This window comes from Vicugna pacos, chromosome X, assembly GCF_048564905.1.
Source record: "Vicugna pacos chromosome X, VicPac4, whole genome shotgun sequence".
Taxonomy (NCBI): domain Eukaryota; kingdom Metazoa; phylum Chordata; class Mammalia; order Artiodactyla; family Camelidae; genus Vicugna; species Vicugna pacos.
Genome location: NC_133023.1, coordinates 29468560 through 29493935, shown reverse-complemented (window position 1 = coordinate 29493935; position 25376 = coordinate 29468560). Strand labels below are relative to the sequence as shown.

Below are 25376 nucleotides of genomic sequence, written 5' to 3'. Positions count from 1 at the left end.
ATCTGTTCCTTTCCTAACATTCCTCCTTTAACATCTTCCTTTTTGCCCTAATCTTGACTCTTCTACTTTGTTCTCATATGTCTCTTAAGAGACTGTTCCATGCCTGGAGACTTTGTGTTTCTGTAGCTCCCAGCAGAGTGCCTCACTCATAGTGGCTGACTATAAATATTTGTTGAATTAGATATCGCTTAGACTCTCAAATCCTGCACAGGCGAAAATCTGATAATAAATGAAGAGTTTTGAAAATACATTTTATTGGCTAAGTGTTATTTGGATAAGGTGGTGGTTCAGTGTCATCCCCATCAGGCACTATATCTCTGTTGTTGCTAACACTTTGGCCAGTTAAGAACTATAGGCTTGAAAATTCTGTTTACTTAGTGATAATAATATCACTTGAAATTTGTTCTTCAAAGGCTCAGAGCCTCATGCTATGGGACACTTCCATCCCTTGATTTGACACGTTTAATGAATGCCTGCTCGATATATGATACTGGACTGAGGATGAGGAATACAAAGCATACAGTGATGAACAAAGTGACCAGATTCTCATTCACTAAGCCTATAATCTTATGGGGAAGATCAATCTTTAAAGTGCTACACAAAAAAAATATCAATTTTAACTTTGAAAATACTATGATGGAAGGGTTCAGAGTATGCTATTCTGTGCCACCTTGTAGAACACTATAAAGATGCTAAAAATCTGTATTGCAAATACTACACAATATTTTTTAAGCATTTTATCAAAAATGTTATTTCTCAAAATCCTTTGAATGCTGATTTCAGTTTTCATTGTTTCATCATTGTGTATGCTTACATTTTGCTCTCAGGACTTTAAAGTTTTAAACTTAAACTTCATGTAAAGAGAAAGACTTGGAGACATAATTATCCCAGGAGACTGATTTATTCTTGGATCACTTATTTCCAAGTAGAACTTCTCTGAGTAATTTTTTCAAGTTGTTAATGTTGTTCCCAGATTAAAATAACGTCTTCTAATGTATAAGGAGAAATACAATATGCTAAATAGTTTTTTCTCTATATTATATATTAAATTGAAAGTAAAATGGTATGTTAAAGTATTCTAATTTTCAGTAATAGTATTTAAAGAACATATATTGTATTTCTCATGCGTGTGTATGTGTGTGAAGAAAGAGATTCACGTGGTCAGTCAGTCAGTATACTGGTAAGTTAATGTTTTGTAGCTGAAAACTGTTAAAAACCCATTTGTGTCTGAAGCCAATGTTGATTAATTTATCTGTGAATTGATTTCTGCAGGTTGCTTGTGGTGGATGTCACATGCTAGTTTTTGCCACTCCACGACTTGATATGTTAGAAGACAATGATTCAGATGAAATGAATGATTGTTACTTACCTTCATCTACATTTTTGCCCATCAGCGATCTGACCTCAGGAACTGTCTTGAATAGATCTTTATCAGCACGTATGCGTCGAAGAGAGCGGGTACAGCTGTGGCCTCTTCTATGTAATAGTATCGTCTAGCCCTGCAAAACCCTGGAAAACAACAAATTCACTTTCTTTTTAAACCGAAGAAGGGTTTTCTTAGATCAATTTACTAAACAAGATTATTAGAATTGAGGGCTTACAAACTTTTACAGTGAATTCAGAATTAAGCTGTTAAACACACAAACTAGAAAACTGGAATTATCATGAATATTTTTTTCTTATAAACAGTGGTACTTACCACTGTCTTACCACCTCAGATTGAGTGCTGAGTTGTTTTCTCAACTACACGTGAATTGACTTCTACTGTGCTTTTATTTTTTGAAGAAAATACCTCATGAGCAGTGGAAGCTTATATACTATAAATAATGAAATGTGGAAAACAAAGAAATAAGGACTTTAGTTTGAGAGAGGGAGTGTTCTTTCTCAGTTATATTTGGAGATTCTCTTCCTGTGCTTTAAAATTATTATTTCAATGATACTTATATTTTAAAAATACCAAATAATTTTAAAGGAAACATTCCTTTAAAAAATTACTGTAAGTTCCAAAATGTATTCCTTTTGAGGTAAAAAGGTTGAGTTTGGCTTTTTACTATGGAAAAGTATATATGGAAAGATTGAGAAATATCCCATAAGTTTTTTTGTAGTTGTTGCTTGTTTGCATCTTACGAGTAATCTTTTGTTACTCAGGGAAGGCAGAGAAAACACATACACATTTTTCCCCTTTTTGTGAAAAATAGACTTCCAAATTGACAATTTAGAGCAACTTAGATACAGAAGCAACAGGACAGAACATTTTTGAGCCCTTGGAGATTATTAAGAAGTGAATGTTGTGGGACACTGACCAATTTTGAAGTCTGTCTCTTAAATATTTTTAGCAACTTTAGGGTAGTTTGTGTCAATATTAAATATATAACATCATCTAACAGTTTATTGAACCTATTTATTTTAAAGGAAAAATCTCCAGACTCTATTCGAATGCCAAGAACACTACCTCCAACTGAAGGGACTCTGGTACCACCCACTTGTTTTTCACCTCGTTCAGTTCCTTTCTGTGTGTCTGAAAGTGATCTGCTGGAGAAAATTATGCCTGAAAAGGAGGGCTCCATGCAGCCACTGGAACCAGGTAACATCTGAAGCTCTGCCATCTCTCAGAAAAAAATGTACCATTTGTTTCTATTGTTTTCATGTTTATCTTAAGATGTTTTCTCCAATTAAATTGTTTTCCTCCTAGTTAGGGACTGACACCCCTCATTTGAACTCCAATCCAGGAATACTCTAACTAATAGAAAGCATCTTCAGTGATCCTAAAAATCTCATGTAGCAGCAGCAGCGTCCCTTCATAGAGCAGTGTATAGCATACCTATTACCTTCTCTTATGTTATCTCCTTCAAACCCAGAAGCAACTTCATGAAATAGGTGGGAGTTCTCGTCTTCATTTTTATAGATGAGAAAAGCAAGGCTTGAAGAGATTGAGTGACTTGCCCAAGGTCACTCAGTTTGTAAATGAATTGAACAGGATTTGAATGCAAGTCTTCTGGACCTGTGTGGAGTTCTGCATTTAGGCAATATAGCATCATGTTAAGAGTGTGGGGTGTGGAGTTACACTGATCTGCAACCAGACCAGCTCTGACATTTATTAACTATGAGACCAACTTTGGGAAAGTTTCTTAATTTCTCTAAGCCTCAGTTTCCGTATCTTTGAAATGAGTTTAAATAATACCTGCTTTACAGAGTATTGGTGACAGTTAAATGAGATAAACCATATAAAATACTTAGCGTTGAGCCTAGCGTCTCTAGAAACCTCTTAATAAACATAGTCTTGGTTATTAACACCTCTGCCTCACTGCCTATTAGATAGATTTCATGTTTTAAATTGTAATTCCACCTCTTTAGCTATTATACAGTTTCTTCCAAATAATTTGGTTTATAGAAATTTGTGTATCTTAGGAGTGTGTTTATGTTACTGCAGGGAAGATACCTGGATGATAGGGGCAGGACAAGAAGCCAGGGAATCAGAGTAAGCAGTAGGTTTGGAAATAAGATGGTGATCTGAGCATCTGGGATTAAGAATCGTGGCACAGATAATTTTTAGTATCTTAGGGATCAGGAACCTAGACAAAAGATGGAGGTAACAAAGGACCAGAAACTCAGGCAAGAGTTGTGGGCCATGGAAATGGAATATTATCTACAACTAGGACTTTGTTAATGAGCTGGATTTCCTGCATTTCACCCACAACTTTTGTATGTTTCCTTTTGAGATAAGAATGACTGGCACTCTTCAGCTCTGTACATGGGAAAAATAGATTCTGACAACAGTGTGTATAGGGAAAAGAGAAGTTTATAGTTTAGAGTAAGTTGTTTCCCACTTCAAGAGATCTGAATGTGAAGATAGACAGGATTTTGTAGCTTTGGAGCAAAAGGAAAAGCCATCCCTTATCTTTTTGTGACTGTTTGCTAACACTGACTTAATAAAAAAGTATTTTGAAAGTTGTATCCAACATATAAGGTGACTTTTTCTAAATTATTTGCAGACTAATGGAGGGAAGGAGATCAGGGAAGACATAGCTGAGAAGGTGACATTAAAGCTAAAACATAAAGGACAAGAAAGCCACACAAAGAGAAAGGATGTATATATTCCAAGCAAAGAAAATAATGTAGGTAAAGGTTTAGAGGCAGTTTATAAGAGAAAGAAGACCATTGACTCTATAGAGTGAGAGAAAAGGCAGGACAAGATGATGTTGGAAAAAGAATGTTCATTGTTTTACAGACCATGAGAAGCCTATTTGATTTGGGTGTTTTTCTTAAGTGCAATAGAAAGTCATTAAAGGGTGTTAAACAGTGGAATGATGTCCTCCAATCCAATTTAAATTTTAAGATGATCACTTTTGCCTGTGTGTGGATGTAGGCACACCAGACTAAAGGTAGGAAGAAACCTTAAGAGCCTGTTACCAGAGATGATGGTGTGTGGACCTAAGGTATTTGCAATGGAAATAGAAGGAGGCAAATTTGAAATACATTTTAGACATAGAACCAACCGAACTTGCTAAACTTGTTAACAGATTACACAAAAATGTGTAGGCAGGAGGATGGTTGACTAGTTTGAGGAAAAAAATTACAAATTGAGCTTGATACAAGTGTGACACATCCAAGCAGAAATATCAAGCAGGCAATTGAAAATGAAAGTATAATCTTCAGAAGAGAGGTCTGGACTAGAGATAGAAATTTGGAAACCATCAACATAGAGATAGTATTTGTAATCCATGGAAGGTGATGAAATCACTTATTAGAGAATAACATAGGAAGAAAAGAGGGCCCAGGATTTTGTCCTGAGACTTAGATGGTAGGAGAGGAAGAGCCAGCAAAGCCACCTTCCTCATCCTTGTCAGACAGTAGGATAGGAGGAGGGAAGTGAGGAGAGTAAGGTCATGAATTCAAAGTACTGCTCAAAAGTTAAGGAAAAGAGAGTTCAAAGAAGCATCCTATGGATTTGGCATCATGTAGATTTTTGGTGACCCTGATAAGAGTAGTTCCAGGGAAGATCAGGAGAGAAGGCAGAGTGTTAAACGTTGAGACATGAATGGGAATTGAGGAAGTGAAGAGGAGGTAGGGTGTGTAGATAGTTCTTTTGCCTAGTTTGCTCATAAAAAAGAGCAAAGAAATGGGCTGGCAGGTAGAAGGAGATGCGAGGTCAATGGACAATATTAGAGCATATTTGTGTGCTAACGGACATGAGTCAGTAGTCCCAGAGATTGGTAGCATGTGAGAGGGAGGGTGTAACCAAAGGTGCAAAGCTCTTGAGAAGACGGGAGGAGCTGGCCTACAGTGAAGTCTTTATTAAGAGGAAAGACACGTTCTACATTTTAATACGAAAATGTAGGTAAATGTGCACGTTTGTTGGTGAGAAGATAAGGCAGATCAGGTCCGATGATTTCTATTTTCTCAGTCAAGTATAAGGCATGACCATGAGCTTAAATGATCTACTGTCCATTTTCCAAACCTTCTTTCTCTGCCATCTCTAATCTATTCTGCTTAGTACTTTCTATGTTAATCTCCTTCAGGTGCAGTTCAGTTCCCATCTGCTCCAGTGTCTTCAGAGGATTCCTAATATTTTTTAAAATAAGTGTGAATTTTCCCATATAACTCTCACTTTCTCTTCTAGCTTCATCTCTCAGTAGCCTTTTTCTTATAACTTAATTCTTAATTTAGGTTACAAGTCTGCACACTGGGCCATAGTACAAATCTAGCCAGCCACTGGTTTTTATAAAGTTTATTGGAACCCATTCATGCCCATTCATTTGTGTATTGTCTGGCTACTTTCACACTACCATGGCAGAGTTTGCATAATTAGGACAGAGACTATACGGCCACAAAGCTTAAAATGTTCACTGTCTGGCCTTTTACAGAAAAAGTTTGCCAACCCCTGATTTTGATCAAACTGAGCTCTTCATAGTCAGACTTAGTGGAAAGGCTGTGAAGTCAAGGCAGACTTGAGATTGACACTTAACACCAAAAGAGTCACTGAACCTTAATTTATTCGTTTGTGAAATGGGGATATAACATTTACCTCTCTTGCTGTCATGGAGTTAACCTGATGTGTATAAAAGCCTATGTTCCAAGCACATGGTAAGCCTCCAATACAAGCCATTCCATGTCTTCTGTTAGCACCAGGCTTATTTTCTTCTCCATCTACCTCCATCTCTGCCTCTCAGAGTTCTACTTATCATTCCCTTTAACTCCTAAGTGAAACATTCCCTGATTCCAACTTTCAGATGTGATTTCTCATTCCCCTATATCTTATATTTTGTATTCCCTTCTAGACTATAAGTTCATTAAGAATTAGTAGTTACTTCAATTGATATCACCTACATAATACCTCACATGGGATAAAGACAAACTGATTATTTGCTCATTTGAATTGAATGAATTTACAAGGGAGAGATCAGTGTAGACTGGCATTTTTAGTGAAGACTTCATTAAGGAGCTCCTCTCAAATAAATATACGGGTGCTAAATGGAGGTATAGTAATTGAGAAAAATGTAAGGCCAAGTAATGCTTATAACTTTTAATTATCTGCTTTATGATATAATAACCTAGAAGTTTTCTGTGAGATTTTCTAGGTCCTTGTACTAGTTTTCTGTTGCTACATAACAAAATACCCTAAAACTTAGGTTACAACAACAAACATTTACTATCTCACACAGTTTCCAAGGGTCGGGAGTCTAGGAGCAATCTAGCTGAGTGATTTGGTCTCAGGGTGTTTTGTATACTTATACTCACACTGTCAGTTGAGGCTACAGTCATCTGAAGGTTCGACTGGGGCTGGAGGATCCTCTTCCAAGCTCACTCACATGGCCGTTGGCAGGACACCTCACTTCCTCAGCACATGGGCTTCTCCCTGGGGATGCTCACAGCATGGCTTCCCCCAGAGCCAGTGATCCAAGAAAGTGAGACAGAAGGTGGACAGTGGGGATCAAGACGTAAGGCACAGTAACATCACAATTACGTCCACTTTATTTTATTGGCCATACAGACTAATCTGGTACAATGTGAAGGGAACTACACAAGTGTATGCATAGCAGGAAGAAGTGGGTCGTTGGGGATCTTTTTGGGGACTGGCGTCAATGTGCTTGATACCTGGGCAGTATTTATCCCAAAGGAATAGTGTTTGCCTGTTCATACGAATGAAGCAGTTATCAGCATCAAAGTCTTTAAATTTTCCAAAAGAGACTTTAAAACCTGTTTTCACTGTGAATGGATTCTGTTCAATTCCTTTAATATGCGATTAAAGGACCTCAGTAAAATTATAACTGTACTTTTATATTACAGAATAATTTCTGTTTATTGTCTAGTTATCTTTTACTTTTCTTTTGAAATCTGGTTTTCTTTCTCTTTTAATCATTCAGATTATTTTCAATATAAAATGACCAAAGAGAAAGAGACAGACAATTTTTCATCAGTGGATTCAGAAAGCCTTGGAGAAACTACTGATGTCTTAAATATGGTAATGATTTTCCTATTTATATGATCTAGATACAAGATTGAATTTTAGTTCTTCATGTATTTGTATGTGTATGTCTGTGTATGTATGTACTTCCTGAGCCGTTAGATGCATAGAAAAAAAAGCTTTTTGTTTTGGTTTTGATTTCATTCATTGTTTTAAAATCAGTTTTATTGAGGTATAGGTTACATATAATAAAATTCATTTCAGGGAGGGGAGGATATAGCTCAAGTGGTAGAGTGTGTGCCTAGCATGCACAAGGTCCTAGGTTCAATCCCCAGTACCTCCTCTAACAATAAAAAATAAATGAACCTAATTACTTCACCCTCCAAAAAAAAAATTTAAAAATAAAATTTAAAGTTAATGTAAAGAACTTAGGTAGCGTCAAGTGAAAACAATGGAAATCTTCATATCATGTTTCCTATGTAGCCAAGTAGGTAATCAAACATGTGTCCCAGTGACTTTAGGAATCTAAGGTATTTTCAAATCAATGATTTTGTACACTCCTGGGTCATAGAATGTCAATTTGGCTGATCAGGTAAAATACTATGTCCCTTCATAGTATTTACTAATAAATAAAATCAATCAATCAATCAATCGTTTCAGCCCTCACATTATTAATATGCAATTGAGAGTTGATTGTATTACCATCTGAACTGTTTAGTATTAATTTTATTTATGTAGATTTTAATGTATAAATATATAATCATATATAGTCTTTATTCTTTTTAGAACATATTTTTTTAATTTATTTCAGACACATATGATGAGCCTGAATTCCAATGAAAAAACATTAAAATTATCGCCAATTCAAAAACAAAAGGTATAATATAGAATAGAATTATTTTCTCTATGGTGGGTAAGAACAGTTTAAATTATTTATATTTTTCTTGAAAGATTTCTGGAAAGAACACAAGAAAGGTAAGCATTCACTTTAGGATTTAAAAGCGAGGGGTACAATATATATAGCCTCACTTTGGGCTTACTCTGTTGGTATGTATTTTCTGTGATACAACAAGAGTGGCAGAATTTCACTGCTGAAATCTGCCCTTTGGAATCACTAACAAGTGACAATAGCCTTACCTTGTTATTATCAAGACAAAAGATTTTTATTGCAGTTCTTATGTATTGGAAGAGGCTACTGTTTATCAGAGTGCCTCTCACATTTTGGTCAAGTATGACTTTGGGTGAGTTACCTTGCTGACTTTGCAGGATGATAGTAACATCTTTTCTAGCTCTAAAATTTTGTGGGTTTAGTTAAAATATTTGGTAATAGCTTTTACAATGTTTGGAATGGGCTTTAATTTATCAAGGAGTTGGTAACATGATTAAACATTTGGAAATTAGTCAGAAACTATGCATGGGTGATAAAGAGAGACTTTTAATGAATAACAAATGAATAGCAAGAAGAAAGAATAGTCTGGTTTTCACAACCCTGGAGAGATAAAGGCCTGCCCTAAAATCATTTGCTTTTCCTGGCTTTAAGGACCAGTGAAGTGAGAAGATGAAGGGTTGGGGATTAGAAAAATAAATTGGAGAAATGTAAATTGAAGGACGAAGGCTACAGAAAACACTTAATTTCTATTTCTCATGCCTTTGCCACATTGTTAAGCAAAAAAATCCTTAAAATCAAAGTCACTGAAATGCAAGAGAATCTTGCTAAATTATAAAAATTTGCTGCCAGTCCTCATTAGTCTTATCTATATTTTACTGAGAGGCATGCTGAATAACAGCATTCCTTTTGAATATGGGAGAGTCGTTCTCCAGACACAGTTGTGGAAGCTCAGTGAATGTTGACTGATTTATTGACTGACTGTACTTCCAAGCAGACGTCTTTTGTGTGTCTTTCCTTCCTCTTAAGACTCTGGGCTCTGCCTCTTCTGTGCTGCTTTATTGTGCAAAGGAAATAAAGGCACATACGTTTAGAAATCATTTCTGGCAACTTGGCCTCTGTCTCTCTTAGGGCTCTTGAAAGAATCGTGACTTTTTAAAGAAGAGATCTAGAACAAGCAGAAAAGGAAGCACTTCCTTTTAGACTAATATATGTTTTATGCTTCAAATAGTCCTTTGAAGTAGAGGCCCTACCAGGTCTAGTTTAGTCAATAAAAAAAGATTTATTATAGTAATTCTATATATTAACTTTTAACTCGTGCCGTTTTAAGAATCTGTTTAGCAAAAAGATGACCTCTTCCTAGGCCTAGCACTCATCACAATTTATAAAACTTGATTTAGTGAGGTTTTACTATCTAGAGACCCAAATTCATTTACTATTTTAATTTATTAGCTTGTAGAATTTAGGTCAACAGTTTGATTTTTGCCTAATTTTGTCCATCAGGAAATTAATTTTATATTCTTAACGTATCATTAAAATCTCAATGTTTCATTTCAGAAGTTTTTTTATTAGTTTATAAAGTTTTTAATAAAATCTTATATTTTACCATAAGTATTTTTATAGTGTTTTTTATATATGCAGATTATAATTAAAGAATATAATAGATAAAAGGAAGAGGGTCAAAACTTTGAAAACTCAAAGATTTTGTTTTGAAAAGAAAAATATATTCATTATTTACTATATTGATAAAAGAACATTTCACTTGTAGTTTTCATTTCAGATGTCTTTCTTCTAGAAAAAGCTATTCATTATTTTAAGTTTTTTAAAATTTCATATTTTCATTTTTTTAAATTTTGTGTATTTCACACAATCAAAATTTGACAATTAAAACATTAGAGAAGACAGAAAAGCATATATTTTTGAGCAGTATTTTGCTCAAATTATTATTTGCTCAAAGTATTATTGCAAAATCAGTCTGGAAATATATTTAATTGATTCAGATTAAGAAAAGGGGCAGAGAATAAATATTGATGATACTGTGAGTAATGACAAAATTAAGGTAGATAGCAGATTTGAAAGTGAAACACAGATACATGTTACTAAATCAAAATTAGGTGCTCTACAGACTTAGAGAGTGGCATAAATTATCCTCAGGAAAAACAAGATCTGAGAAAATGTCTAGTAAAACTGAGCATTTTTATTCTAGTGAAACTTACAATAATGCAAAATCTTGGCAGTATTTTATAATAGATAAGTTACTTTGTCAATTAATAGTAGTATGACGATGACTTCAAAAAATTTACAGAAACAAGAAACAATTGAGAAACTGAAGCAGCATACAGCTCAGACTGAAAATGATGATAGTAATGAGTATGAAAGTGAAGAGATGTCCCAAAAAATGAAAGAAGGGAAAACATATAAACAACTTTTGGCAAAAGGAATGTACGCGATGCAAGCACCTGTGACCGTGGAAGCATTTTCAGATGAGGACGTAGGTAATGACTCGGGCCAGCACAGCCGTCCAGCCAACACCAGTGCAGAGGGTTTGCAAAAAGGGATATTTAGACGTGAAAGTAAGCATGGTGTCTATCCACTTAATAGTAAGGAAATAGAAAAAGAAAGTGATGGAGGACACAGTCAGAAGGATTCAGAAGCAGAAGAAATAGACTCTAAGAAGGAAAGTGATCTGGTGAAAATGACAGGTCCTTATATAAGAAAAAGTGAAGAGAATAGAAAAAATATTGACATGTTTGACAACTTACCAAATAGAGATATGAATATTGAGGATGAAGAAAATAAAAATTTTGTTAAGGAAAGTAAAAGGAACGAGCAAGATGTGCTCTTTGACAGTGAAAGAGGATCTACAGAGGAGCCAGATAGTTACTTGGAAGGTGACAGTGCAAGTCAGCAGGGTACAGCTGATGGATTCGAGCAGCCTGAATCAGTAGAATTTAGCAGTGGAGAGAAGGAGGATGATGAAGTGGAGACTGATGTAAACTTATGGTATAGCAGAAAATGTATTGAACAAGGACATGAGGAAGAGATCGAACACAGAATGTCCAAATTCCTAACAAAATATGATTTTAAGTGTGACTGCTTGTCAGAGATCCCAGAGGAGCAGGAAGGAGAAGATGATTCAGAAGGAAGTGGAATAGAGGAGCAAGAGATAGAGGCAAATGAGGAGATGCCTGGAGGAAAAGAGAAGGAAGCAGAGCTCCTGTCAGATGACCTTACAAACAGAGCAGAGGTGAGTGAAGGTGAGGGAGAGCCAAGGGGAGAGGCAGAGCACCTGCCCGAAGGTGGAGGTGAGGGGATTGGGAAGGAGGGGGATTCAGGAGTGGAACGGAGACGAAGTGAGGAAGTGGAGGAGGAGAAAGACAGGGCAGAAGGAGAAATGGAGAGCCTGGGTAAGGGAGAGAAAGACCTGGAAGAGGAGGAGGAACAGGAGCCAGAGGAGAGGGAACAAGGCCATCAGGAGGAAAGAAAGAAAGGGATGGAGGAAGGGGAAGGGGGAGAGCAAGGAGAGGGGGAAGGAGAGGAGGAGGAAGAGGGAGGAGAAGAGAAAGAAGAGGAAGAGGAAGGGGAGGAGGAGAAGGGAGCCGGGAAAGAGGAGGGAGAAGGGGAGGAAGAGCCAGAAGGGAAGGGAGAGGAGGTGGGGGAAGGGCAGGAAGAAGAGGGGGGAGAGGAGGAAGGGGAGGGGGGAGAGGAGGAAAGAGACAAGAAAGGGCAGGAAGGAGAGGAGGAAGGAGAGGGGGAGGAGGTGGGGGAAGGGCAGGAAGAAGAGGGAGAGGAGGAAGGGGAGGGGGGAGAGGAGGAAAGAGACAAGAAAGGGCAGGAAGGAGAGGAGGAAGGAGAGGGGGAGGAGGTGGGGGAAGGGCAGGAAGAAGAGGGAGAGGAGGAAGGGGAGGGGGGAGAGGAGGAAGGAGAGGGGGGAGAGGAGGAAGGGGAGGGGGGAGAGGAGGAAAGAGACAAAGGGCAGGAAGGAGAGGAGGAAGGAGAGGGGGAGGAGGTGGGGGAAGGGCAGGAAGAAGAGGGAGAGGAGGAAGGGGAGGGGGGAGAGGAGGAAGGGGAGGGGGGAGAGGAAAGGGAAGGGGAGGAAGGGGGACAGGAGGAGAGGCAAGAAGGAGAGGAGGAAGGAGAGGGGGAAGGGCAGGAAGGAGAAGGGGGAGAGGAGGAGGGGCAAGAAGGAGAGGAGGAAGAGGGGAAAGGGCAGGAAGGAGAGGAGGAGGGAGAAGGAGAGGAGGAGGAGGAGGGGGAAGGAGAGGAAGAGGAAGGAGAAGGGGAGGGGCAGCGGGGAGAAGAAGCAGAGGAGGAGGGAGAAGAAGAGGGAGAGGAGGAAGGGCAAGAAGGAGAGGAAGAAGGAGAGGGAGAAGGGGAGGGGGAAGGAGAAGAAGAGGAAGAAGGAGAGGGGGAGGAGGGAAAAGGGGAGGAGGAAGAGGAAGGAGAGGAGCAGGAAGAAGAGGGGGAAGGCAACCAAAGGGAAAAGGAGGGGAAACTGGGGGAGAGGAAAGAGGAAGAAAAGAGGAGGAGAGAAGAGGAGGAGGAAGAAGAGGAGGATGAGGAGGAAGTGGAGGGGAAGTCCCAGGAGACAGGCAATGAAGAAAGGGGAAGGCAGGGAAGACAGGGTGAAGGAAAAGAATCCAAAAAAGTGAGGGAAAGCAGAGGATCTGTGAAATACAACAAAGATAAAACACATCCCAAAAAGCTGATTGCTGAAAGGGAGGGAAAGGGGAAAGAGCATGAAGTACAGAGGTTCAAAATGCCAGTGCGGTCAAAACAACTTTTAGAAAATGGGCCACCAGCTTCCAAAAAATTCTGGAATAATGTATTACCACATTATTTGGAATTGAAGTAACAGATTTTAAATTTGACCTGATTATGTCCAACCAAACAGTTTGAACACTTTATGCATATTGGGCACTCAATACATTCTGTTAAACTGATTTTATGTCATGGTTACTTTACATGTGGTACAATAACAACTGATAAAGGTAACTTGGAGGTACTGGCAAATTTTGACTCCTCCTAAACTAATATTTTGGTGTATTTTCCCCCAAATTATAAATATATAACTAGAAAATATGAAAAGGCCATAGCATATAATTAGCATAATTCCTCATTAAAGACAGTTTTAGGAAATAGGAGTATACTATAGAAATACTTTGTGTATACAAACAGGTCCCTTTAAAAATGGCACAGATCTTTAAGGGTTATAAAAATGTCTGCTTATAAATATGTTAGCATAATTTTTTTCAGTCTATGATTACAATTAGCCTACCACATAGAATAACTTTATAAGAATGGGTGGTAATCTAAAGCTAAAATGAGGGATTCACATTTTTTTAAAAACAGTACTATCTTTCTACCTTTTATGTGTCCTTTTTTGCAATAGTCTGCAAAGTGACAGCTGGGTTCTGAGCTTAGACTCTAACGTCTGTTTTGGTTATTGTTTGATAAATGACAGAACATCTAGTGAAATGGAGATAAATGTATATTCTGGAAGTATAAGAAGCTTGAAGTATTTATTGACCCAGCAAAGCTATTCATTGGGCTTCCGTTTCCTCATCTGTAAAATGGAATGGATTAGATGATAGGATAAATATAGCCGCTGTAACTCTTAGATTCTTTCATTCTAACATGTTTATTATTTGCAGAAGAAAAAACTTTTAAAGAAAAAAATTATACTTTACAATTAATTTAGTTTTCTATAAAATGTTCTTTCCTCTTCAAAGGTTATGGCAGCTTTAATGTCTTTTGTCTTCTGTAATTCTGTATTTCTAAACGCCTATAATCTCTGAGCTTTCACTGTACTGTCAGACCTCCATCCCCAGTGCTGTCATTCCCAGTGTCTCTATACTTACCTTCAGTGTGTTCTTCATGCACTGTTCTGTAATCCTGTGTGCTGCTTGTCAGAATGTTTTAAGTAAAATAAAAATTAAATGTATACAGTCAGTAGTTGTTTGTGAAAAGAGAAACTCATATTAGACATTGAACTTGAGAGAGGCTACATTTCCACCAGCGTAATATCATTGTGTATAATGCAGCTAGTGTGTTCGACTATTGTTTACCACAGCTTTCCCTCCCTAGTCCCTTCTATATCTTGGACACCAGGGATTTCTTATACTTTCTTTTATCAAGGAGGATTTTGATGGTAACCTTCCTGTGAATTTTGTGTAGTTGAATTCTTTGCTTGTTTGATTTTCCATGAATGAGAAAGAATATGGGGAGAAGGACTAGGACAGGAAGTGAAGAAGTTCCTAGGAGCAATTGTAAATTTTGTCGTAGCTGCAAGGCTCTCTGGTAGCTTCCCCTCACTAACCAAATATGCTGATTTGGCACTGCACTGTTTACCAAATCTCCCACATTCATTAGTGTTAGTAAGACTGAATTAATACTTTGGCTAAAATGTATGTGCTGTGTTGTTAATTCTAGTGCAAGACATGGTTATTTTAAAAGTAGATTTAGGATTAAATAGCAAAGAAGTGGAGCCCATGAAAGAAAAACCTGTAAGCAGAGGAGAAACTCTTAAACTTCAGTTATTAATGTTAAAGATATGGGCATTCATCTTCCACTGAAGAGATGAGCGCCAGCAATACTGAAATGATGTTCTGAAAATCTGTCCATCTCAGTATTTGAACTGTTCTCGATAACCATTCGTAAACAGCATCTCTTACCCATTTCTTCACATTTCCCTGGCCAAAAAATTTCTTTCTGTGCTCTTTTAGAAGCAGTAATTCATGCAGGCCTAGTGCTCTGGTCAAAAGAACACTGGCCTAGTCATTTTGAGACCTGAATTAATACTTAGTTAAAAAGATTGGAATAACTGGTTCCTTCTTTATCGTCCCCATCTACTGGTTGATCAAGCTTTTACTGTAGTTTATCAGTAATCATTTCTGAGGCAAGTGTGAATTGTGTATGTAGAATCCATTGAGTTACAGTTTCAAATGAGGACTCTGGCAGAAAACTAAGGTAAGCTACAAAGGAGTACCACAGAAACATGCCACTGCTGCTGGCCAGCAGCACTCCAGGTGAGTGCAATTGAAATGTTCTATTTCACTATAGAGGTAAATTTGCTGTATACATTTATATTAAAAATAAAATGCTACCATGGAGGAAGGTGCTGTAATTCCTTCATTCTTTCCATTGTGAAAGTTAAATATGATATTTTATGCGCAGTGCCTGACACATAACTTATATTTGGTACATATTATTCATTCAACAAATATTTATGTACCAAGCACCAAAAAGAGAGTCAGAAGCTTCCCCAGATCAGGTGGATCTCAAGAAGTGAGGGCTGCTTACAGTCAGCCTCCTATGGCTCTCTATCCTATCAGGGATGTTAGGTGGGTATAGATTTCTTGAAAGAATACCAGGTAAAAAGAGTTCCTGTGACTCTGCCTTAAATGTTGCTTAGCAATGCCCTTTTGTTTCCCGATACCCCCATGTTCTTAGCCAAGACTGCCCAAAGATAAAAATACAATTTGAAAACAAATCTATGGCTTTCCTCCATTAAATCCCTTAATAAGAAAAAAATAGTTTTGCACCTTGGGTATGCAGAGAGTGAGATATGGCTCCTGATCTCAGGGAATTCTTGGCTATTTCTACAGACTGACCAGAAAATTTACCAGTACAGTAAAGTGCTTCAGGATGGTACTTCAGCTGCCAGTGAGAAAGGCTAGGAAAGGGCTCCCACAAAGTGATGGTGAAATGCGAACTGAGTCGTGAAAAGTAAAACCTAACCAGGCAAGGAGCGGGCAGGGTGACAGGAGCCAGGCTGACGGGAGCCAGGAGGGGATTTCAGTGTGACTACAGCCTAGAGTATCCCTTGGCCTGGATAGAGAGGCACAGGACCTTCAGTGTTTGTAAATGTTAAACTGCAAGAGTAAGATGATCACACTTGGGCTTTTGTAGCGTCATTCCGGCAGCAATATGGAGGGTGGACTGGAAGGGAACAGGACCAGAGTCGGGGGCACCAGTTGGAAGGCAGTTATAGTAGACCAGGCAGAGACTGGAGAGGAGCTAGACTAGGACAGTGGGATGGAGAGTTGGGAGTACGTATTATCAAGAGAGATTTAGGGGTAGAATTGGAGGGCTCAGTAAAGAGATGGAGCTTAGAGGGAGGAAAAAGGTCAAGCTATTCTTGTTTCTGGCCTGGAGGATTGGGTAGAAAGAGTGCCGTTCACAAAGGCTGAGAACAGAGCAGGGCAGGTTTGGGAGACTGCTTGGGGCTTGTTGATCCAGGAGATGTTCAGCAGGCAGATACACGTCTGGGTCTGGAGCTCAGGGAAGATAGCTGAGTATCACCGGCTCATCAATGTAGTTAAACTTATGGATGAATGAGAGCCAGTATTCATAGTGTGAAGAGAGAAGAGAACTGAAGAGAGAATTCAGGGAAACATCAGTAGGTAAGAGGAGGTTGAAAAAGGGAAGTCTGAGGAGGAGGGAGGGTAGGAACACTTTCTAGGAGACAGAGGGGCCCCCAAAGCCACAGAAGAAGGAGCAGTGGAGGGCTGCACAGAGGGCCTGGGGGAGGCCCAGGGCAGAGCTCACATTGCCGTCAAAGAGTGAGCGCCAGGAAGTCTGCTTTGCAGAAAAACAGAATGAGAAGTAGCTTTTGAGAAATAAATATCTAAAAGCGCTACTGGCATATTTCTCAATATAGGAAGGGAGACATATGTTCCAGAGATTTTGCTGCTCTGGGGGAAAAACATCTAAATTGGTTTTTTGCTGTTATTATATACAATAATACATAAGAATAGGATGTTGCTGAAGTGAGTTTATCAGCAAAAAAAGAAGAGTCTGCAATGCTTTAAATATCAGTGAGGTGGTGGAAGAACAACTCTGAGGGCAGCTATTATGGTCTTCAACTTATATAGGCAGAGCTGGGGAAGAGCACAGCTCTGTGGTGCGGTAGGCCTGAGTCCCTGTCCCGGCCTTTCACTGGTTAGCTGAGTGGCCACCTGGAAACTTTTTTTTAACCTTTCTGAGTCTTATTTCCTTCTTTTAAAAGGAGGGGAGGTCTTATAATAATTAAATTAGTTAACGCCTGGAACATGTTAGGGGTGCTCAGCAAATGCTAACCTATATCACTCTTAATCACCCTCTCTGATCACATCAAGTCAGGATAGTGCTGCCCTCATGAATCTCCAAGTCACTGACTGATGTGCAGGAGTTTAGTCCTGTGAACCTCACTTTTATTTAAATACAACATAGCAACCTCCCAAAAAATTAGCTTATGGAAATGAAATGAATTGCAATAATGATAGCCCTGAAATGTGGAGTAGAGTGAACCTACCATTATACACCATACACGGGTCAAATATTGTCCCTCAACATTTGAACCATGATGAAAAGGCTAATCGCACTCACATGGTTAGCCTAAAATTTAGATATTAGTGCTTTCACAGGACCATAGATTTCCCACTGAATCCTAATGTTTTTATCAAATAGTTAAAAAATAATTCATACATTGAGCATAATCATGGATCGTTTAAGATAAAATATTCTAAGGAAAAAGAAGGGGAAAATAATAGTGTAAAACTGAAAATGAGAATAAAACTGTATACCAGCAAGGTGTTCTGTACCCTGAGCACGACGTTCATTTTTGCAGGCCACTTATCAGAGTCAAGTGTAATATATTTCATGGTGGAAATATAGGATTAGGAATGAAGTAAGGGATTGGCACATAGAAAGAAGGGGAAGTTTACAGATGATAAGGTCTTTAGAAGCAAAGAATTAAGTCACAACTGGTAGCCCATGGGTGCAGTCTGGCCTGCAGACTGAACTTTCTTTGTTTTTAAACATTTGAATCAGTTGTCAACATTGAAATATTAGGAGACTTTACATTTAAAAAAAGTTTCTTGGACTTTTGGAAAATCTGAGGGTCTGGGAGCATCGTGTCCTGTGGCAACACTGGCCTGCAGCCCAGCTGAGCACCGCCCCCCACTTCCTGCCATCCAGGGCCTGCTCCTAACAGGCATCTGCCTTCTTTCCTCTCTTCCGCTGGCTGCCGGCCTCTGGCAGAGAATACGGGATGTGTATAAGAGGATAGAGCAAAGAAGTGTATACTTTAAATGAACTATTTTCTAGTGGTAAGATCTGGGACATTACGGCAAAAAGTGTCCAAGCTTGTTTTTTGACAGCCTCAATGCACACTAGGGATTCTATCTTACTTTTTATAGAGTGGCCTTTATAAAATCACTTCTATTTATATACAAATACTTATTATTTGCTCATGTTATTTTCTCTGTAAACAATGTTTTTCATGTTGATACAATCCCTCCCAGGTAGGTGTTGCTAATGTCATTTTTCCAGTTTACAGATAGACTGTAAAGCACATTAAGTAGGTGCCTTGCTCAGGCCAAGAGTAGTGGAGCAAAGCTTAGAAAATAGTGTTCAGGTCTTTGTGTTTAATGCCCTTCCTACTCTCTCCTGCTGCCTCAGTGATTTCTAGAGTAGCTAAAACATGAACTTATATGTCAGCTCTTCTTGTCCTAAAAAAAAAAAAAACCTTCAAACTGAGATTTTTAGAATATACACTTTCCTACCTGACATAACTTAGATATAAAGTTTTATGCTCCATTAACCTATTTGGAAAACATTTCTGTCCTGTATGACATTGAGGCATGCCATGAATCCAGAATTGTAGCACAAAATTTTATGCTTTATTGTCCTTTTTTAACTTAAACGTGCTTTTGAAGTTAATACACAGGCAAATATAGATCTCATACATGTATAGCTCAGTGTATTCTCCACAAACTGAACACACCCATACAGTCAACATCCAGACCTAGGAAGTTCTGGTGACAAGAATATATTTAAACTTTAACCTTTCTTTTTATAAAATGACAGTATTCTGCCAATCTCTCCTAAACTGTTTCAGTTTGAAGGTAAGTGCTATATGTGACTTAAAGTAGTTGTCCAGATGTATATAGATTAATTTATGTGTGCTTAATTTAGTGCCAAGTGCTACAATTGATGATGTGATTTCTACTGTAAGTGCCATTTTCCAAGAGTATCCTCAAACTTAGAAAATGGTATAGTTCCAAAGGTTCATTGTTATACATTTATATAAGGTTAATGAGTAAAACTAGTTCATTATAAAAGGGATGAGTGCTTTGCATATTTCTAAAATAAGGTAAAGCTCCATGTTTCTTTTTGTAATAGCATGATATCCTATGGTTACATTAATACCTTAGTAAACTGGCACAATTGGAGTTGACCCAGGTCCTAGATTAGTCAAACTCTCCAGGTAATGACTTTGATAGAAAACAGCTCACTGACCCACCCTCTGGGGGATAAATGGGCAATCTGAAATTCTCTGTCTCAGGAGCTCTGTTCTTTCTAGTTGGCCATCATATATGCACATTTATGAATACATCTGTTTATCAGGCCTAAGTCTTAAATCTAGTAATCTTGCTTCCCATTCCCCTCCAAAGTAAAGTGATCTCCGATCATTTTAGCTACCTGTAATGTGCATCTGGCTAGCCATAATATATAAGTCACTTAGAGGGGAAATCATGCAGAAGAAAAGAAAAAGCTTTAGATGTTCTTGGTAAATGGTAGCTACCTTGTCGTTAACCCTACCCAACCTAAACGTGTAGCACATCCTTTAATATACCTCCCTACCCCAGTACTCTGTTCCCCTCTCCTGTGTTCCCCTCCCAAGTGCACTGCCTCAAGACCTTGAACCTAAGTTAAGCCCTCCCAGAGTAACTTCTGAAATTCTTTTTTAAATCTGAAGGCTTCACTTCTGGATTGCTTGTCCTCAGTGGAATGCTATTAGGCCATACCCTTAGTGCTACTGGCCTGAGGATGCCACTTATATCTCTTACAAGGTGTGAAATATAATTACATTCTCTCCCTAGCCTGAACTCTCATATTTTGTATTTTTGCCAGAAAAAGAAAAGGTGAGTTAATTATTAGAGGCGTTCTTTTCAAACCACCCAGAAAAGATTCTGTTGGGTGTCAGCCTTATCCTTAGCCCAGTGGCCAGTAGGAAGCTGACCATGAGAAGTTACTTACAGTGTTGAAGGGACATACAGGGTATATATGGTCTCAGGCAAGTATGGCCAAGGTGAACTTTATAAAAACTTTCTTCAAAGGAGTGAATGGCACAGATTACTTACTGTGTCATCTATTTTAGGGGTCGTTATGCCTTTAGTGAAATGTATAAATGAAAAGTATAGGAAAAAATATCCAATAAGGAGTCTAGTATGACAAAAAATAATCATTATTCCACCCAAAACATGAAATGGCAGGGAAAAAAAACCCTCAGTGTAGAATAAAGAATAAAACTAATATTTTTGCCTAATAAGCATTAGTAATTAATATGCATTACATGATTTACCTATCAAATTTATATACAAGCTGTTCCATAGTTTGGATTAGCTGGACAGGAGCCAGATGGACTAAATTCTGCCTCTGTTTGGTTTTCCATCTGCTTTAAATAACCAAGAGCAAACCACTTAAACTGCCTACTTAAACTGCTTTATCTTTTTCCCAGAATGTAAGTAATTATAGTTACCTCTCTCTTGTGAATATTGGTGAATTATACTTCTGAAGTGATTTTAAATCACTATGTTTTGGAAAATGAACATAACATATAGAGATGATTATGTTATAATGCTACAGTAGGTAGAAAGCTTTTTAACTTCTCTAATATTTAAAAGCATCCTTATGAGACAGCCCAGAAAGCATTTTTCTTTTTCATTTTAACCTTACAATAGGTGCTAAAAGAACTTTGGGAACCCTAGTCATTGAAAATGTTGAAATAGAGCAACATGCATGAAATCCTTGGTGAGGTAGTAATGACATGCAGCATGGATTATGCAGTATTTTAGTTCTTGACTTTAATATTTGAATTCATAGTCTATGTGTTCTTTGAGATGCTATAAATTATTTGTGACAGCAATATCAAATCTCTGGGGTTTTTTTAAAAAAATATTTTAACTCTTCCCTGATTATCAAATTTGTCACAGGATCATGAATTTTCAGAAGATGAAGAACTAGAAGATGTGAATAAGGATATTGAGGAATATCTAGAAGGCAGAAAGAAAGCTCCAGGTGGCAATAAGAGTGCTCCTGCAGATGACCATAGTAAAACCACTGACATCTCAGTTAAAAAGGTATTGACAGTCGTTGAAAAGATATGAAGATACATGCTTAAATCCTGAGATCCTGCCTAAGAGAAAGCATATGGGTCCCCTGGTTTCTGCAGAGGGCAGATTCCAACTTCCTTGGAAAACAGAAATACTTCTATGAATAACCTTGTCCATGTGCTAGAGGAAAAGCTTTGATGAATTTATGGATCAGGCACCCCTTTTTTTCTAGCATTCTTTCCACACTTGTTGGTAGCTTTCTGTTCCTCACATGAGTGGAAGTCAGTTGTTATGGGCCAGTATAGTACACTGTTGAGAAATAAACCAAGATCAGCAGTGGGTGCTTGAAATGATAAAATTACAATGTTAGCAGCCCTGTACTGATAGCAGAAATGAGGTGTGTTTGCAGGCATATGTGTGTATATTTACATGCATATGGACAAATGAAAGCTGCTCATAGCAGTGTTTGAGGTTGTGATCAGTTTTGCACAGATGTGTTCTAGAAGAAAGTATTTATAGGAGGAATGGGAGGAGGCATCCCTGAGGAAGAGAAAGTCATCCTGAAAGTGGAGCTAGGGATGCCAAGAACATCTCTTCCATTTGGCAGTTTTGCCTAAGAGTGACCCTGCTAGGAGACAGTTGGTAGGTTTGAAATCCTTCATTTGCTAGCGCTAGTCCAGATTCATTTTGGAGGTATGGAATTCAGAAACCCAACCTGAATGATACTGCATTGATTCATCTTCATTTTCATTTTTTTGGACCTCTTGCAAAGAGCCCTGAGTTAATCATGCCTTCTCATTGATGAAACATCATCATCACTGGTCTGTGTGAGGCTCTTCTCTCTTTATTTAAATTGACTCCCTTTGAGCCCCATTCCCCTTTTCCCTAACGTAGAAACCATTGACACATGCTTGTCCTTTTATTTGAATGTGTACTTGTAAAACATGTATTGTTGTTACATGTCTATGTATTTTTAATTTATGAAATGGTATTGTGCTACAGAGTTCATTCTCTTCCTTGATTCCTTCTTTTTCCAAGACTCCTTTCTCTCACTGAGAAAAAAACATGTCTTAGCAGTTACTGTTTTCTTTCAGAGGGAGAGAAACATTCTGTTTTATAAGGAACATTTATAAGTTCCAGTTAGGGTGGTCCCTAAATTAGCATAGAACTCATTAAACTCCAATTTGATTATAAAATGTTGAGCTAATTCATACAACAATTAATGTTGCTGAATCCTCTCTGAGTAGAATTCTTGAATATATAATTTTTGCTAATCATGCAATTTTAAGCTAAGAGGGACATTACCAATCACTCAGCATCTAAGGCAAGAGTCCGGCAAAGAGAAGTAACTGTCACATGTTTATGTTGTTAGCTAGAGGCCAACTCTAGAACCCTGCTTAAAACCAAGACTTGGTTTTCTAGCCCGGCACAGATATGTTTTTTATTATATTGTTTCTTATTGTTTATAGGACAAAAAAGCCAAACAAGAGGAACGGGCCATTCATGAATACAATGAAAATCCAAAAGGTGTGAGCATATTTGACTTCAAAAGCATACTTTTAAAAAGGCTAGATACATGGCATACTGTATCCATATGTACATATAGATATATATCTACATATATGTGCTGTAACTGAGTATAGCTTACACACATGAATTCTATTTTATACTTTATTGTCATGTGACCATCATAATAAGCTATGAGATATGTGGCACAGGCTTATGTGTTCTCATTGATAACCACCACAGCTTCTTCACGTAAAAATATTCGCATCACTCATGGCTGCTCATGTGTCAGTGTTAAGTGGTTTAGAACAACGTTTTTACTACTTTTTTTTCCTTTTCAATCAGTATTATTAAGTTGGGCTTTTGTCCTAGATCTCAATTTGTATGTCTGGTGAGCACTGCCAGTCCCCATCGCCAATGTCCAGGATGGCCTGTAGCCACAGCATGCCATCCAGTTATTTCCCCCAGCGCCCAGACCTGAGTCTCTGATCTCACCACAGACATTTCAGAGGAGTCCTTTCCTAAGCCTTGCTCTTGATGTCAGAGAACAGGTGCCACAAAACAGAGGAGATTGTGATTGCCTTTGAATCCTACAGTTTCTACACCCAAATCATCATTGTTTTTGCTGTACGACCCCTGTATTATGTTTCCACACCATCACATCACAGTGTGCCTTTTGCTGTGTTCTCATTACAAATAACAAGATAGCCATAGTAGTGGATATCTGATCTGAACTTAAGCAGAAGAAGTAGTTCCCCTAATACTTTTTTCCTTCTAACTTCTGCAGAAAGAGTAGTAAGTTTCAAAATATTTTAAAGAAAATGTTAAAATATTTGCCATCTCTAACTATTCTTAGCATATATAGCCTGTTAAAAAGAAATTAAATATAAGATTTAAGTCATTGATAATATGAAATTAGAAGAATGTATATGCTTCATGGGTATATTTTAGAGATCATTAGTCAACTATATTACATGTGGATTAATTTGAAACACCAAAAAATAGCATGTCCATTTGGGTACAGATAATTTCATTACAACTAGGTTAATTTTTAAAAAAGGTAATTTATATTTTAAAGAAGTCTTCCAAAACATTTACTGTTACCTTTGCTCTATTTGGGTACTGGGCATCTAAATATTTATAATATTGTTGTCATTATGGGATTTTTGCCTCAACTTTTCAGGAAATACGCAGTGGACCTTGTTCACTACTCTTCAGTGTTATCGCATAATTCAGGGTTGACAGCGTTTCACTGAAAGAGTCAGGACTTTTCTTTTTCTCATTAGTTAGAAAGAATATTTCTAAATATATCCTATTGTAGGAAATATGCGTGATCGTGCACAGAGCAGTTCTTCAGAAATCCTGGAAGATAGCGAATCAACACCAAGTAAAGACATAAACAAATCAAAGAAGGTAAGTGAAATGAATGTTTCATTTTAGTGTTAAGGCCAAAGTATTGAATTGCTTCTTCTACTTTTTGTATAGTGATATACATAATTTAACTCCTGTAATATGAGTTTTTATGGCCCAGGAACATACAAAGAATTTCAGGTGATGTTTCACATTTTAATGTGCATATTTACTTACTAGACTTTAGATTAGGAGTTAGGTTGCTCTGCCAAAATGTAATAGCGTGTTCCTTTCAATCACCCCATCCATGCTGATTCATCATACAATAAAAGGTATGTAAAAGAACTCTATTGCTTAAATTATAACAGTATAATATCCTGAGAATCTAGAAGTGAGTAAGGCAAAGCCAAAACATAGGATGAATGAAAAAAATAAAGATGATTGTGCTTAGAAAACATTACAACATGCTACTCCAGTCTCTCCTGACTAATACCTGTTTTGGAGTTGTTAAAAGTCTGATGGATACATTTCTTCTTCTTGGAAGTAAGTTACTCTTCCCACTTGCAGAAGAACTGTATTTAATCATGAAATCAAATTTCCAGGTGGAAGTGTTAGGAGGAAACATGAAAGAGAAGGAAAATGAACGACTTTGTTAATTCCTATTCAACTTTAGGTCTCAGCTTAAATGTCATTTCCACACAGAGACCTTTTGTGAACAGCTGCACTTATATAAATTATTATGTCCCATTATTATTCTCTCACATAATACCCTTTTCTTATCCTTTTTTTCTTTTTTGCATGAGGGGGGAGGTAATTAGGTTTGTTTGTTTGTTTGTTTATTAAGTGGCGGTACTGGGGATTGAACCAGGACCTCATACATGGTAAGCATGCACTCTACCACTGAGCTATGCCCTCCCCTCTCCTTCCACTTATTTATCACAATTTATAAACACATAGTCATTTGTATTTTTATTTACTTTATTTCTCTGTCTCCCCATTGGCCTTCTGTTCCATGGGGACAGAAACTATTTTCTGTTTTGCTTTCCAGTGTGTCCTTAGCACTTAGCACAGTTCCTGGTACATGGTAAATGCTCCATAAATATTTTTGGTTGACAACGAATTGTAAAAT

The 25376-nt window shown here is 37.8% G+C and overlaps 1 protein-coding gene across 7 annotated transcripts in view; it reads left to right on the top strand.

Annotated features, from left to right (window-relative positions):
* RPGR (retinitis pigmentosa GTPase regulator) overlaps positions 1-25376 on the top strand; it is a 62197-nt gene that overhangs the window by 21068 nt on the left and 15753 nt on the right. For 2 of the 7 annotated variants that reach the window (XM_072956682.1, XM_072956681.1), the window contains exons 10-17: positions 1273-1458; positions 2413-2584; positions 7365-7462; positions 8217-8282; positions 10597-11538; positions 21272-21418; positions 22861-22918; positions 24219-24310. In XM_072956682.1, coding sequence (XP_072812783.1) covers positions 1273-1458; positions 2413-2584; positions 7365-7462; positions 8217-8282; positions 10597-11538; positions 21272-21418; positions 22861-22918; positions 24219-24310 — 1761 coding nt within the window. Of the gene's footprint in view, positions 1-1272; positions 1459-2412; positions 2585-7364; positions 7463-8216; positions 8283-10596; positions 13677-21271; positions 21419-22860; positions 22919-24218; positions 24311-25376 lie in introns of those variants that run through there. The other 5 variants (XM_072956683.1, XM_072956684.1, XM_072956679.1 and 2 more) reach the window with 5 other exon arrangements.